Source organism: Rousettus aegyptiacus, unplaced genomic scaffold, assembly GCF_014176215.1.
Source record: "Rousettus aegyptiacus isolate mRouAeg1 unplaced genomic scaffold, mRouAeg1.p scaffold_m13_p_6, whole genome shotgun sequence".
Lineage (NCBI taxonomy): Eukaryota > Metazoa > Chordata > Mammalia > Chiroptera > Pteropodidae > Rousettus > Rousettus aegyptiacus.
Genome location: NW_023416309.1, coordinates 60,359,640 through 60,370,600, shown reverse-complemented (window position 1 = coordinate 60,370,600; position 10,961 = coordinate 60,359,640). Strand labels below are relative to the sequence as shown.

The window sequence follows — 10,961 nt, the reverse complement described above, 5'->3', positions numbered from 1 at the left end:
CAGACCTGTAACTTATATCATACATGAATATTAAAATGAATGACAAATGTAAAAGTTAAAATTATAAAACCTCTGGGAGAAAAAAAATGGGAAATTTTTCACAGACTTGTGTTAGGTAAACAGTTTTTAAATACAACACCAACAACACTATATATAAAAGAAAAAAATTAATATGTTGGACTCCATCAAAATTACAAACTTTTGTACTTCAGAAGACACCATCGACAAAATGGAAAAACAAGGCACAGACCGGGAGAGACTCAGCAAATCACACATCAGATAAAGGACTTGTATCCAGAATGTAAAAGAGTTCTGACAACTCGATAATAAAAAGTCAACCCAATGGAAAAGTGTTCAGAAAGTGTGAGCAGACATTTCAGCAAAGATGCACAAGTCGCTCATAACCCATGAAGAGATGCTTCGTCAGCATCATCAGTTGTTAGGGCGCAGATTCAACCCAGGGTGAAGCCGCAGCAGCACCCCACCAGTCAGTCTTGGGCAGAACTCTGTGCCCCTAATTCAAGTGTGAGAACCCTAACCTTCAGGACCTCAGAATGGGATGTATTTGGAGATACGGTCTTTAGGGAGTTTAAAGTACAATGAGGTCATAGAGGCGGGCCCCCATCTGTTCTGACGGGTGTCCTTTATAAGAGATAAGGGCGGACACAAGCCGAAGGCGGTGTCTGCGCGCCAAGGAGAGAGGCCTCGGAGAAACCCGCCCTGCCCACACCTGGATCTCAGGCTCCCGGCCTCCGGAACTGTGAGAAATAAGTCCCTGCTGCTGACCGCCCCCACACGCACACCCGTGGTACTCTGTCATGGCCCCCGAGCAGACCCATACAGATAACTATGATATAAAGACAGACAGCGCCGAGTGGTGGGAGGGTGCGGAGAACCTGCAGCTTCGCACACTGCTGGGGGTGACGCACAATGGTGCGGCCGCTTTGGAAAGAGTGCAGCGTTTTCTTAAAAGATGAAATGTAAACTGCCACCTGGCCTAGCAGCCCACTCCTAGGTGCCCACTCAAGGGAGGCAAGGACTGTGTCCACACGGGACTGTGCACGAGCACCCACGGCAGCGCTGTCAACGACAGACCAGCCAGGAAAAGGTGCCTGTCGCCTGCCTGGATGCCCGGATGAAGCGGGGCCCGGCCGCGCACGGGCACCGACGCGCGCTTCCGTCGTTGCTGTCCTCCATGGGCCCTGGGCGGGCTGAGCCCTGGAAGACCATGTCTGCCCTGACACTCCCTCACTCACTCACTCCCTGAGCTCCCACCGAGCACCTTCTCCATGCCGGGCACTGAGCTGGAGCACAGTGGGAGAATGACGGGCTTACCCAGGGAAAGGTGACAGGCCAGGAACTTACAGACTGAAACACAAGGAGGCCCTCCGCTGGGTGGGCGGGGGCCGAACCCAGCGGGCCTCGACCTAGGCGCCCAAGGGGGCAGGAAGGAAAGTCTGCACGCCCGCTGAGGTCCTGTCCCAGGGCCTCAGACACGCCCGGGCGGAGGAATCGGGCTCCGCTGGCCAAGTGCGTGCCCCTGCGTGAGCTGTGCGTGAGCGTTTGAGCGGGTGTGAGGCTTTGGGGCCCCGGCGCAGCTCTGATGGGGGTACGAGTGGGAGAGGGTGCAGGCGGGCAGCAGGCGCGGGCACCCCTCCCCCAGCCTGCGTCTCCCTGGCAACAGCAGCCTCGGTCTGGGGCTCGGCCCCTCCCCCGCTCCGCCCCGGCTGCGGCTGCGAAGCGTCTGGAACCGCATCCTTCCTCCGCATCCTCGTCCCGAAACCGCATCCTGCCGCAGCTGTCCGTTGGAGCCGCCCGTAAGCCTTTCCACATTTCTCCCTGTGGAGCGGGACAAGGGGTCCGAGTGTGTGCAGGTGTGTGCGAGTGTGTGGCATGAGTGTACGAGGTGCGTGTGCAGGGGTAGGAGGTGGAGGGCACTGCGGCTGACCCGATGGCGGCCAGGCCGAGCCAGGTCCTCCCTTGGGGTCTGCGCTGAGAGGAGCGGGCTGTTATCCCAAGGCCTCTGCGACAATCGGGGGGCGGGGGGAGCCCTGCCTGGACCTTCCGGAAAGGCTGTGGTGTCCAGCCTTGCACAGACCCGACATGCCGCCCAGGTCCCCCGACCTCAGCAGGGCAGAGCAGAGCAGGGCAGGTCGGGGGCAGGGGTCAGACTGCTGGACATCAGCCCCCCAACGGTGACTGTAGCCCCCTCCCCTGAGCCAGCTCCACCCCTGCAGATCAGAGAGAGCCAGTGAGAGCCGGGTCTCCCGAGATGGGGAGGAAGTGCCAGTTCCAGGACCCGAGCCCTGTGTGTGTGCAGGGGGGGCGGGGCGGGGTTGATGAAGGGAGAAGGGGACGGCAGAAGGGGCGCCAGACGCACCAGAGCGCCAGGAACCCGAGGGAACCGCTGCGGGCCTTCGGAGGGGGTGGGCGGCTGCGGGCGTCTGGAGGCCGCCCGGAGGCCGGGAGGGGGCCTTTCCCAGAACCGCCTGCCGCACGCAGGCTCTGGATGCGGGGCCACAGGTGCTGCTACGTGGCAGCCGAAGTCGGGTGCAGCCTTAGGTCCCCCTCTCCGGGGCCTCTCGGCTGGGTCGCCAGGCCGCAGTCCATCTGTCCTTGAACCAGGAGTAAAACCCACGCCAGGCCTGCAGGATGAGGGGCGGGAGGCACATGAGTGCGGGGCGGGGGCGGGGGGCTCCGCAGTCACACGCATGCCAGACGCGTGCGGACGCTCGTGCCCGTGCGCACCGGCGCGCGCCTTTCCTGACGCCGCATCCAGGGCGCACTGTGTGCGAAAGCGAGGACGCGCCTGCCGCCGAGCTGCGTGGGCTTCCCGCCAAGGGTCTGTGCCTCCAGCCCGTGGTCCATCTGTCAGCGCGGCCTCGCCGCTCATCCTGGCCCCCACCCCAAGCCTCAGAGAGGAGGCCTTCACTGACCCCCGACCCCGGAGCCCACAGCGATGACCCGCTGGAGAAGACACAATTACAAGGTGGAGGGAGGGGCCGGCGGGAGTAGAGACCACCCCCTCCCCACTCCACGGAGCTCTGTGTCTGTCACGGGAACGAGCCCAGCCAGCCTTCCCAGTGGGTCCCCATGACTCAGCAAGGAAAAGGCATGTTGGGGGGTGGGTCCCCACATGCAGCCCAGCCCCTCCCCCAGCTTTCTGCTCGGGGCATGGGGCCTGGAACCAGACGCGGATGTCCAGAGGGCCCCATATAATTCCCTTTCTCGGTGAAGACGCGTCATCGCCGGCCGTGTCTCCGTTGCCGTGGAAACCTGCGATGATGCGATGATGCGACGTGGACATCAGGCTGCGTCAGAGGAGTTGGAGCTTACGTTTGGCTCAAAGGGGCGGAGCTACTTTAGGGAGGGGCCGGGGGAGACACTGGCCATCATCTTTCAGCGACCAGAGATCCGCGGGGCTGCGGGGTAGGGGCCGAGCCCCCGTGATCCTCCCCGCTCCTCTGTACACCACAGGCCGTACATGGAGCCGCGGGGGCGTCCGCTCCATGAAGACCTCCAGCCCCCTTCCCCCGGGTGACGCCTCCTCCAGCCCTCCGCCCAGTTCCCCTAAAGCCCTGGGCACCGGCTGTCCCCACTCCCGCCGCCCCTCCGCGGCGCCCCTCGGCGCTTCGAGCTCTGTTTTCCCCCTTGCACTGGGTCCCCCGACCACCTTATGCCTGGCGGCCCCTGACCGCCTCTGCCTCTCGGAGCGCAGACGTCATCTGCACCTTGCGGCTGCAGAACGCCAGCCGGCCAGGCCCCGCCCTCAGCCGGTGGGGGGCGGGGGCTGAGTGGGGGCGCGCTGCGGGTGTGCTGGAGGCCGGGCGGGCGCGCACGCCCCAGGCAGGGCCCGAGGAGCCCCCTCCTCCCCGAAGCGACGGGGGCGGCCTGTCTCCGCCTGCTGCTTCCTGCCCGCGCCACAGTGGCCGTCCGTGGCCACCCCCAGCGCGCGCGCGCGCGCTCGCACGGACTCATGCTCAGCACAGCTCTGGCCTCCCAGCGCAGCACCTTCTGCTCTGTGCTGCGCACCCGTCGGCCTCTGCTGGAGCCCTCCTCTGTACCCCGCTAGGCCTGAGAGAACGGGGCGCCACGCTGGTGGGGCCGGTACAGGGAGAAGCAGTTTGGGGATGATGAGGTCACCCTAGGACAGGAGCCGGCGGTTCAGAGGCACAGCAGTCTTTGCAGGGGGGTACAGGCAGTGGCGGGAGAGTAGGGACCTTTGGAGGCCTGGGCGGGAAGCACAGCCCCTGGGGTCTGCCCTTCCCCAGCTCCGCACAAGGAAGGAAGCAGAGGTGCCAAGTAGCTGACCCTCGCTGTTCAGCTGAACGTCAACACGGGGTCCAGTCCTGGGGGGGCCGTGGGGTGGCTGTGTCTCTGCCCCCAGCCTGCTGTTGGAAGCCCTGCCATTTTTGGCAAATACTGTCTCCAGTCTGGCTCTGTTCCCACTCTTTGAAGTCAGGAGCTCACAGTTTTAACCCAACCCTTTCATTAATATTTCCTGTTACGGTTGGTGCTTACTTATCACACTGAAGAACTTTCCCTCCCTGAGACCAGGGTATTACCTTCAAGGTGCTTTTCCAACTGAGGTTGAGCTACCTGAAGCAGGCTTTTGTGTGCAGTACGAAGCAGGGCTTGGGGTCACAGTTTTCCACCCAGACAGGTGTTTGTGGAAAGGTGGCCAGCCCCTTTGCCTTGCAGTGACAGCCCTATCCTAAATCCATGGTCCGTGCGTGTAGGGTGTGTCATATGGATCTTCGTCTCCCATACGTCAGTACCACATGGCTTAATTTCCACCGCCGTGTAACAGGCTGGATCCTGGCAGATGAAACCCCGTGTTCTCCTCGAGATGCCGAGTCTGTTCTTTTCCCTCTGCTTTCCACATAAAATTACTATGCTTATCAAGTTCGCAGCAAAAAAAAAAAAAAAAAAAAATCCTCTTGGAATTTTGGCTGGGGTTTATTGATTCAACAGATACATTTTAAGAGGAATCGGCATTTTAAAACCTGGACCCCTCCAAAGCCCGCGCCGCATCTCCCCCGTTTATTGACGGGGTGCAGACCATGCGGCCTCGGGCAGCGATGCTCCTCGGGGTTTTCTACATGCAGGTCTTTCTCATCTCTCATTAGACCGATTCCGGAGCACTTCATATTTCTGATCATGTTTAAATGAAATCTTTCCAGAAAACTCTTTTCTAATTTTTTATCACTGATATATAGAAACATAATCGATTTCTGAATATCTGAAATCCATCAACCTTGCTGAACTCACTTTCCAACCCTTAAAATTTGTTTTTCCTTTGGGTCATCTGCACACAAAATATGTTTCATCTGTAAACAATGCAGGATTACCCAGCCTTGTCCAGGCCTGTATGTTCTCTCTGTTCCCGGCCCCTCAGCTTGGCTAAGACCTCTGGCACTGCAGTCTGTGCACCTGACAGCAAAAGGGGCATTTCGTCCCCTTCCTGAACTTACAGGCAAAGCTCGAGCCCTTCAGAGCAAGGTTTGGTGCAGGGATTTCTGTGGATAACCTTTATCAGATTGAGGAAGTTGCTTCCTGTGCTAAGATTTTTAAAAATAATACATAAATACTTGTATAAAATACTTGTTCAGCTACCGCTGAAATTGATGAGATAATTTTTCTTTTTTTATTCTGTTCATACGGTAAAAACACTAATTGCTCTTTAGATATTAAACTAAATTTCATTTATAGACTACATCTGACCTTTCGTGATGTATTACCCTTTAATATCTTGCTGGCTTTTGTTCGCTTGCATTTCATTTAGGGCCTTTGCACTGATGTTTGTGGGGGCGAATGCCTGAGATGTCCTGTCCGCATTGTCTTGCCAGGTTTTGAGATGCTGGCCTCATGAGCTCTTCCTTTGTTTCCTCTGAAGAGTTCTGTATGAAACGTGCATGACTTCCTCTGTAAGTGATTGGGGGGATTCGGTGGTGATGTTGTCTGGGCCTGGAGTTCTTTGCTGGAAAGCTTTAATGACAGATTCAAGTTCTTGGTGGACACAGGACCTTTCTTTCTTCTTCTGGTTGACAGAGTGTATTTCTGCTCTTTCAGCATGGAAGTCACTTGCTGTGTTCCTTTTCTCTTAGCGGTCAGCATAGCAGTGACATCGTCGTGGCCTGCCCCCGCCCCTTGTTAGGGGAGCCTTCGCCCTCCTCCAGGCCACACAGGTGTCCTTCCGCCTCTTGGGCATGCCCTCTCTCCAGATGGCCCTGCGTATGACACTGCTCCTATGCTCCGTGTGGCTAGTGTTTGGGTCGGCGGGCGGATGTCCTTTTCTGTGGCTCTCGTTATTTCCCGCATCTCCAGGGGAGGGGGTGCCACGTGAAACACGAGACGTCCAGTTGATTCGAATTTCAGATGGACAACAAATAGCTTTTCGGAATAGGACTGTCCTATATTGCAGATTTCATGGGACGTGCTTATTCTAAAAAAAGAGCGAGAGCAGCGCCCTTTTTATCTGCAGTTCGGCTTTAGCTGGGTATCCTGTACTGCTAGCTGCTATGTCTGGCCGCTCTACTCTCCAGGCTATCTGGGATTGTTTTCTGTCGACGGGAATAGCTGCCCCTAGAATGTCCTCTAGCAAGTCGGCCAGTGGAAGACGGTCGCTGTCGCGTGTCTGGGCAGGCACCGGTGGGAGGCGCCACTGCTGCACGGCTGTGAGGCCCAGAGGGAGCCTCGGAAGGGACGAGAAGCCTGTGGGAGTTTGGTCTGGCTGTCCAAAGCCTATCCCCTCCCAGGGGCCAGCCTTCTCTGGATGGACTCTCTCTGTCCTGAGCCAGCTGGCGTGGACATCTACTGGATGGCCACTAGGCAGTGACCCTGTGTCTGCCTCTGGACAGGACGAGGCCCACCGTCGACCATGGTGAGGCTGGGCTGCAGCTTCTCCGGGAAGTCGGCCAAAGACCCCGGGGACCACGACGGGGCTGCCACAGACAGCGTCCCTCTGATCAGCCCCCTGGATGTCAGCCAGCTTCAACCGCCTTTCTCTGACCAGGTGGGGGGGCCCTTCTCTGCCTGCCCTGGGAACAAAAGGATATAGGATGTGCCTTATTTAGCTGTCCACCTCCAAGGTGCAAGAGGACAGGGGAGGGAGGGCCAGCGGGATCAAAGCCCCCATAGGCCACATGTGATCAGCTCCCCTGTCACCCACAGACACCCTTTCCTCATCTGTGAGCAGGGTAACCTGGCTGTAGGTGACTGAAAATTCCCACGCTGTCTCCCAGATAGTGCCCAGCCCACATTGCTGTCCCGCGGGGGGCTCAGCAAGCGAAAATGCCCACCTGCCCCTGCTGGGCACTGTGTCACGGGTCAGGCCTGGGATAAGGTCCTTCTTGGGGCTGGTGGCTGGTAGCAGTGGGGGGCTTCCAGGAGGGATCTGTAAGAAGCAGAGCTCAGCACAGTCCCACCTGACCCCATGCGAGCTCCCGACTGTGAATGGCACCCAGAATTGTCCCCGCTGGAGAGGGGGCAGCCATCTGTACTATGTCAGTCAGCTGTTGGCTGGGGACCATGGGGACTGGGAACCTTTCCAGGCATTGGCTAAGGGCAGTTCTCCAGTGACCTGGGTGGGCTTCCACTGCGTCTGCTCCAGTTTTGGACCTGGTTCTCAGTGGACACCGTGGGAAGGCTCAGTGCTTGCCCCTGGGACAGTACAGGATCACACCAGCCTGTACCCTGTGTGGGAGGGGCCTCAAGACTCTGGGGGCCAGAGAAATCATGGCAGACTTCCTGGAGGAGGGGCCATGCTGTGGCGCTGCTGAAAGGGAAGCTCCTGGTGGGCAAAGCTGGCACCCTCAAGATGGAAAGCTGTCAGCAGACGGCAGGGCTCCGTGCATGATCCAGCCTGGCCTCGCGGCTGCCCTGAACCCAGCAGGGTTCAGCTTGTATCTGCTGGAGCCCGGCCACCAGACGGTCCTGGAAGATGCTCAGCACCCATGCCACAGCTGGGCAGTTGACCCCCGGGGCCCTCCCCTTCTGGCCCTCCCAGCTCAGGGTCCTCCTGGGTCACCTCTTTGCACAGGTGGTTATCAAGACACAGACGGAATATGAGCTGCCCTCCATGGACCAGCCAAAGAAGTTCCCAGACCTGGAGGCCCAGAAACTGGCCTGCAGCCACCCGGAGGAAGGGCGCAGGGTAAGCCAGCCCTCTCGACCCTGTGCTGCCAGGGTCAGCCACAGGGGAGTCAGAGCACCCAGGCCGGGCCAGGCAGGCTGTGCTCAGAGGAGGCGGACAGGGCGGGAGCTAATGGGGGTGCTTAGGGGTGGGGGTGGCCGAGGGACTTGGGGCTGGGCAGCGCCAGGCTGACCCTTAGCTGGCCAAGCCCCCCTGCTGTATAGTCGGGTGACAGCCAGGGTAGGCAGCGCCTGCTTGTGTGTGTAGCGGCCTTCCCAGTGGGTCATTTGTCTTTTCCCTGGTGACTCATGGGTTTTCTGTATACTATGAAAAGTCACTTTTCCTACTGTATACTTTGGCAAATGTTTTCTGTCGTCCTTTCTTCTAGCTCTTAACGTCACTAATGATGGCTTTTCTCATTATTCTGTACTATTTCCAAAGCCTTTCATTTTCCAGTAGTAAAATCTGCCCCTTTCCCCTCTTGTTTCTGAGGGGGGAAGGGGGCCCCCAGAGGCCAGGGTGGGCCTGGACTTGGCTGTGTGCACACCTCCGCCAGGGCCCCCAAGCCCAGGCCGGGCTCAGTGCCCCTCCACACCTGGTCCCTCCTTCTTCCCGACCCCAGCTGCCCACAGCACGCATGATCGCCTTTGCCATGGCACTCATGGGCTGCGTCCTGATCATGTACAAGGCCATCTGGTACGACCAATTCACCTGCCCTGATGGCTTCCTGCTGCGGGTAAGGCCCTGAACCTGGTCTCAGGGGTGGGGAGGGGTCCCCCAAGCAGAGTGCCAGGGAGGGGCTCCCAGAGGTCGCCTGTGGAAGCACGGGGTGGGAGGTGGAGCAGCCACCCCCAGACGGACACACCCCACTTCCACAGAGGCCTGTGGCCCTTGCAGGATTCCCGGGGCTCCCTGTGGATTCTTGGGTGTCTGCTGGGTGCTCTGGGGTATAGTCGAGCCCCTTCCTTTTCACTCACGACACAGGGACCACCCTCATTATGAGGGGGTTGGCTCTACATGGATCTTTAATTCTGAATGGGAGGTGGACCTTTGGTGGCTTGTAATTACGACAGAAACAAAGGTGTGTGAGGACATTGTGCGTAGTATTAACGGACTGCTCCGAAGCAGAAAGGACCGGCTCTCCCTCGCGTGGCATACAACTGTGGCTCCTCCGTCGTGACCAGTGTCACTGAGGAGGGCTCACCCACCTTTGCGCACCTGAGCCCAGGGGCGGCTCCAGCCTGCCCCTCCAGACTGAGACCCTCTGGACGCCCCCCCCACCCGCTCCCGCCCCCCTTCGCGGCCTCCTGCCCCTGACTCCGTCTTCCCTCAGCACAAGATGTGCACCCCGCTGACGCTGGAGATGTACTACACGGAGATGGACCCCGAGCGCCACCGCAGCATCCTGGCTGCCATCGGGGCCTACCCGCTGAGCCGCAAGCACGGCACCGAGCCGCCCTTGGCCTGGCTGAAGAGCCACCGCACTGCCAAGGAGGGGCCCAAGGCGCCCACCCAGGCGGTCGTGGCGGCGACCGCCGAGCCCCCTGGGAAGCCCGCAGCGCCCGAAGAGGAGGCAGCGCCGAAGGCGGCGGGGAGCGCGCCGCCCCCGGCCGCGCAGTGACGGCCGCTGCCTGCGCCAACGTAGGTGCCCCCTGGGCGGGGCCCCGCCTCCATGCACGCCACCGGGGGCGGGGGCGACCCTGGGGCTGCGGGCCCCCCGAGCGGCTGCCGCAAGGCGTCCGAGCAGCTGGGGGCGGGCGGCATGTGCGGGAGCCGGGAGACCCCGAGGCGGGAGCGCGGGGTTCAGCTTCGCTGTTCTTCCCCAGCAGACGAGCGGCTGGGGGGCCGCGTGCCGCCCGCTTCCGCAGCCCTCACCGCCCTCCGCCCTCCCGTCTTCACAGCGCCCGCGCCTGCGGCACCTGTGACCGCTTCTGCCCACCGCCGCCCGCCCTGTGGCCGCTCCCTTGTCCCCAGGACCCCGCCAACGCCTTCTCCCTCTGGAGCCTCTAGCTCTGTAGCTTTTCTCTTAGTAAAGATTCACATCCGCCTGGTCTCCGGTTTTTTCTGAGCAAAGGTCCCACCTGCCGTTTTCCTACCCTCCAACCTCACATGGGTGGGTGAACCCCCTCCCCCCATGGTGCCCCCACCGCCCACGGGGACCACTGAAGGACGGTAGAGCAGGCCCTGTCCAGTTCCTAGGTCAGCAGGCTGTGCAGCCCCTATAAGAGGCCCCAGGGAGTGCCCTTGCCCGCCTGCCACATGCAGAGGAAGCGAGGATGAGGAGCCAGGAGGCGGCCCCCCAGAGCCCAGCTCTGCGACACCCACTGAGACCTCCAGCCTCCAGCACGGGTGCTGCGTCCGCCCAGGTCTGTGCCGTCATTCGGGGCCCCAGTAGGCTGGGCTGGGTCGTCTCCACAACAGCTGCTCTGGGAAGAGCAGTCACACCTTCCAGAAAGCACTAGAACCTTCTCCGTGTGACTCACGACCCTCACATACAGACCCCGCTCTCAGACTCAGTGAATGCAGGGCTGAGCTTGAGCTGCTGCCACTGGGGTCTGCGTGCTTGTATCTAAGGAAGCTCACACAGTGCCCGCTCCCCAGACTTGCGGCTGGGGGCTTTCTCACGTGCCCATGACCAGCTGTGGTGGCCCCAGCAAGTGGCCCTGCAAACCCCTCCCAGCCAGCTGGCTGTAGGGCGCAAAGCAGGCTGTGACATCACTCCACCTGGTGGCCCCCAGTGGAGAATTCTCCCCACTTGGGTGAGCAGTGGGGTGTTGTGGGGTATGTCCACCAGCCCCGTGAGGCCCCGGAGGCCTCCTGCCCACTC

The 10,961-nt window shown here is 60.3% G+C and overlaps 1 protein-coding gene across 2 annotated transcripts; it reads left to right on the top strand.

Moving 5' to 3' along the window:
• The first annotated feature begins 1,412 nt into the window (after window positions 1-1,412).
• CALY (calcyon neuron specific vesicular protein) lies at window positions 1,413-9,755 on the top strand. Of its 2 annotated transcripts, none has more exons than XM_016157589.2 (5): window positions 1,413-1,874; window positions 6,861-7,015; window positions 8,042-8,155; window positions 8,757-8,870; window positions 9,468-9,755. In XM_016157589.2, the coding sequence occupies exons 1-5, from the start codon at window positions 1,604-1,606 to the stop codon at window positions 9,753-9,755; spliced, it is 942 nt and encodes a 313-aa protein (XP_016013075.1). In that variant the 5' UTR covers window positions 1,413-1,603. The 2 variants fall into 2 exon arrangements, with proteins under 2 accessions (XP_016013075.1, XP_016013076.2); XM_016157590.2 differs by having other exon boundaries at window positions 1,670-1,817.
• The last annotated feature ends 1,206 nt before the right edge of the window (window positions 9,756-10,961 follow it).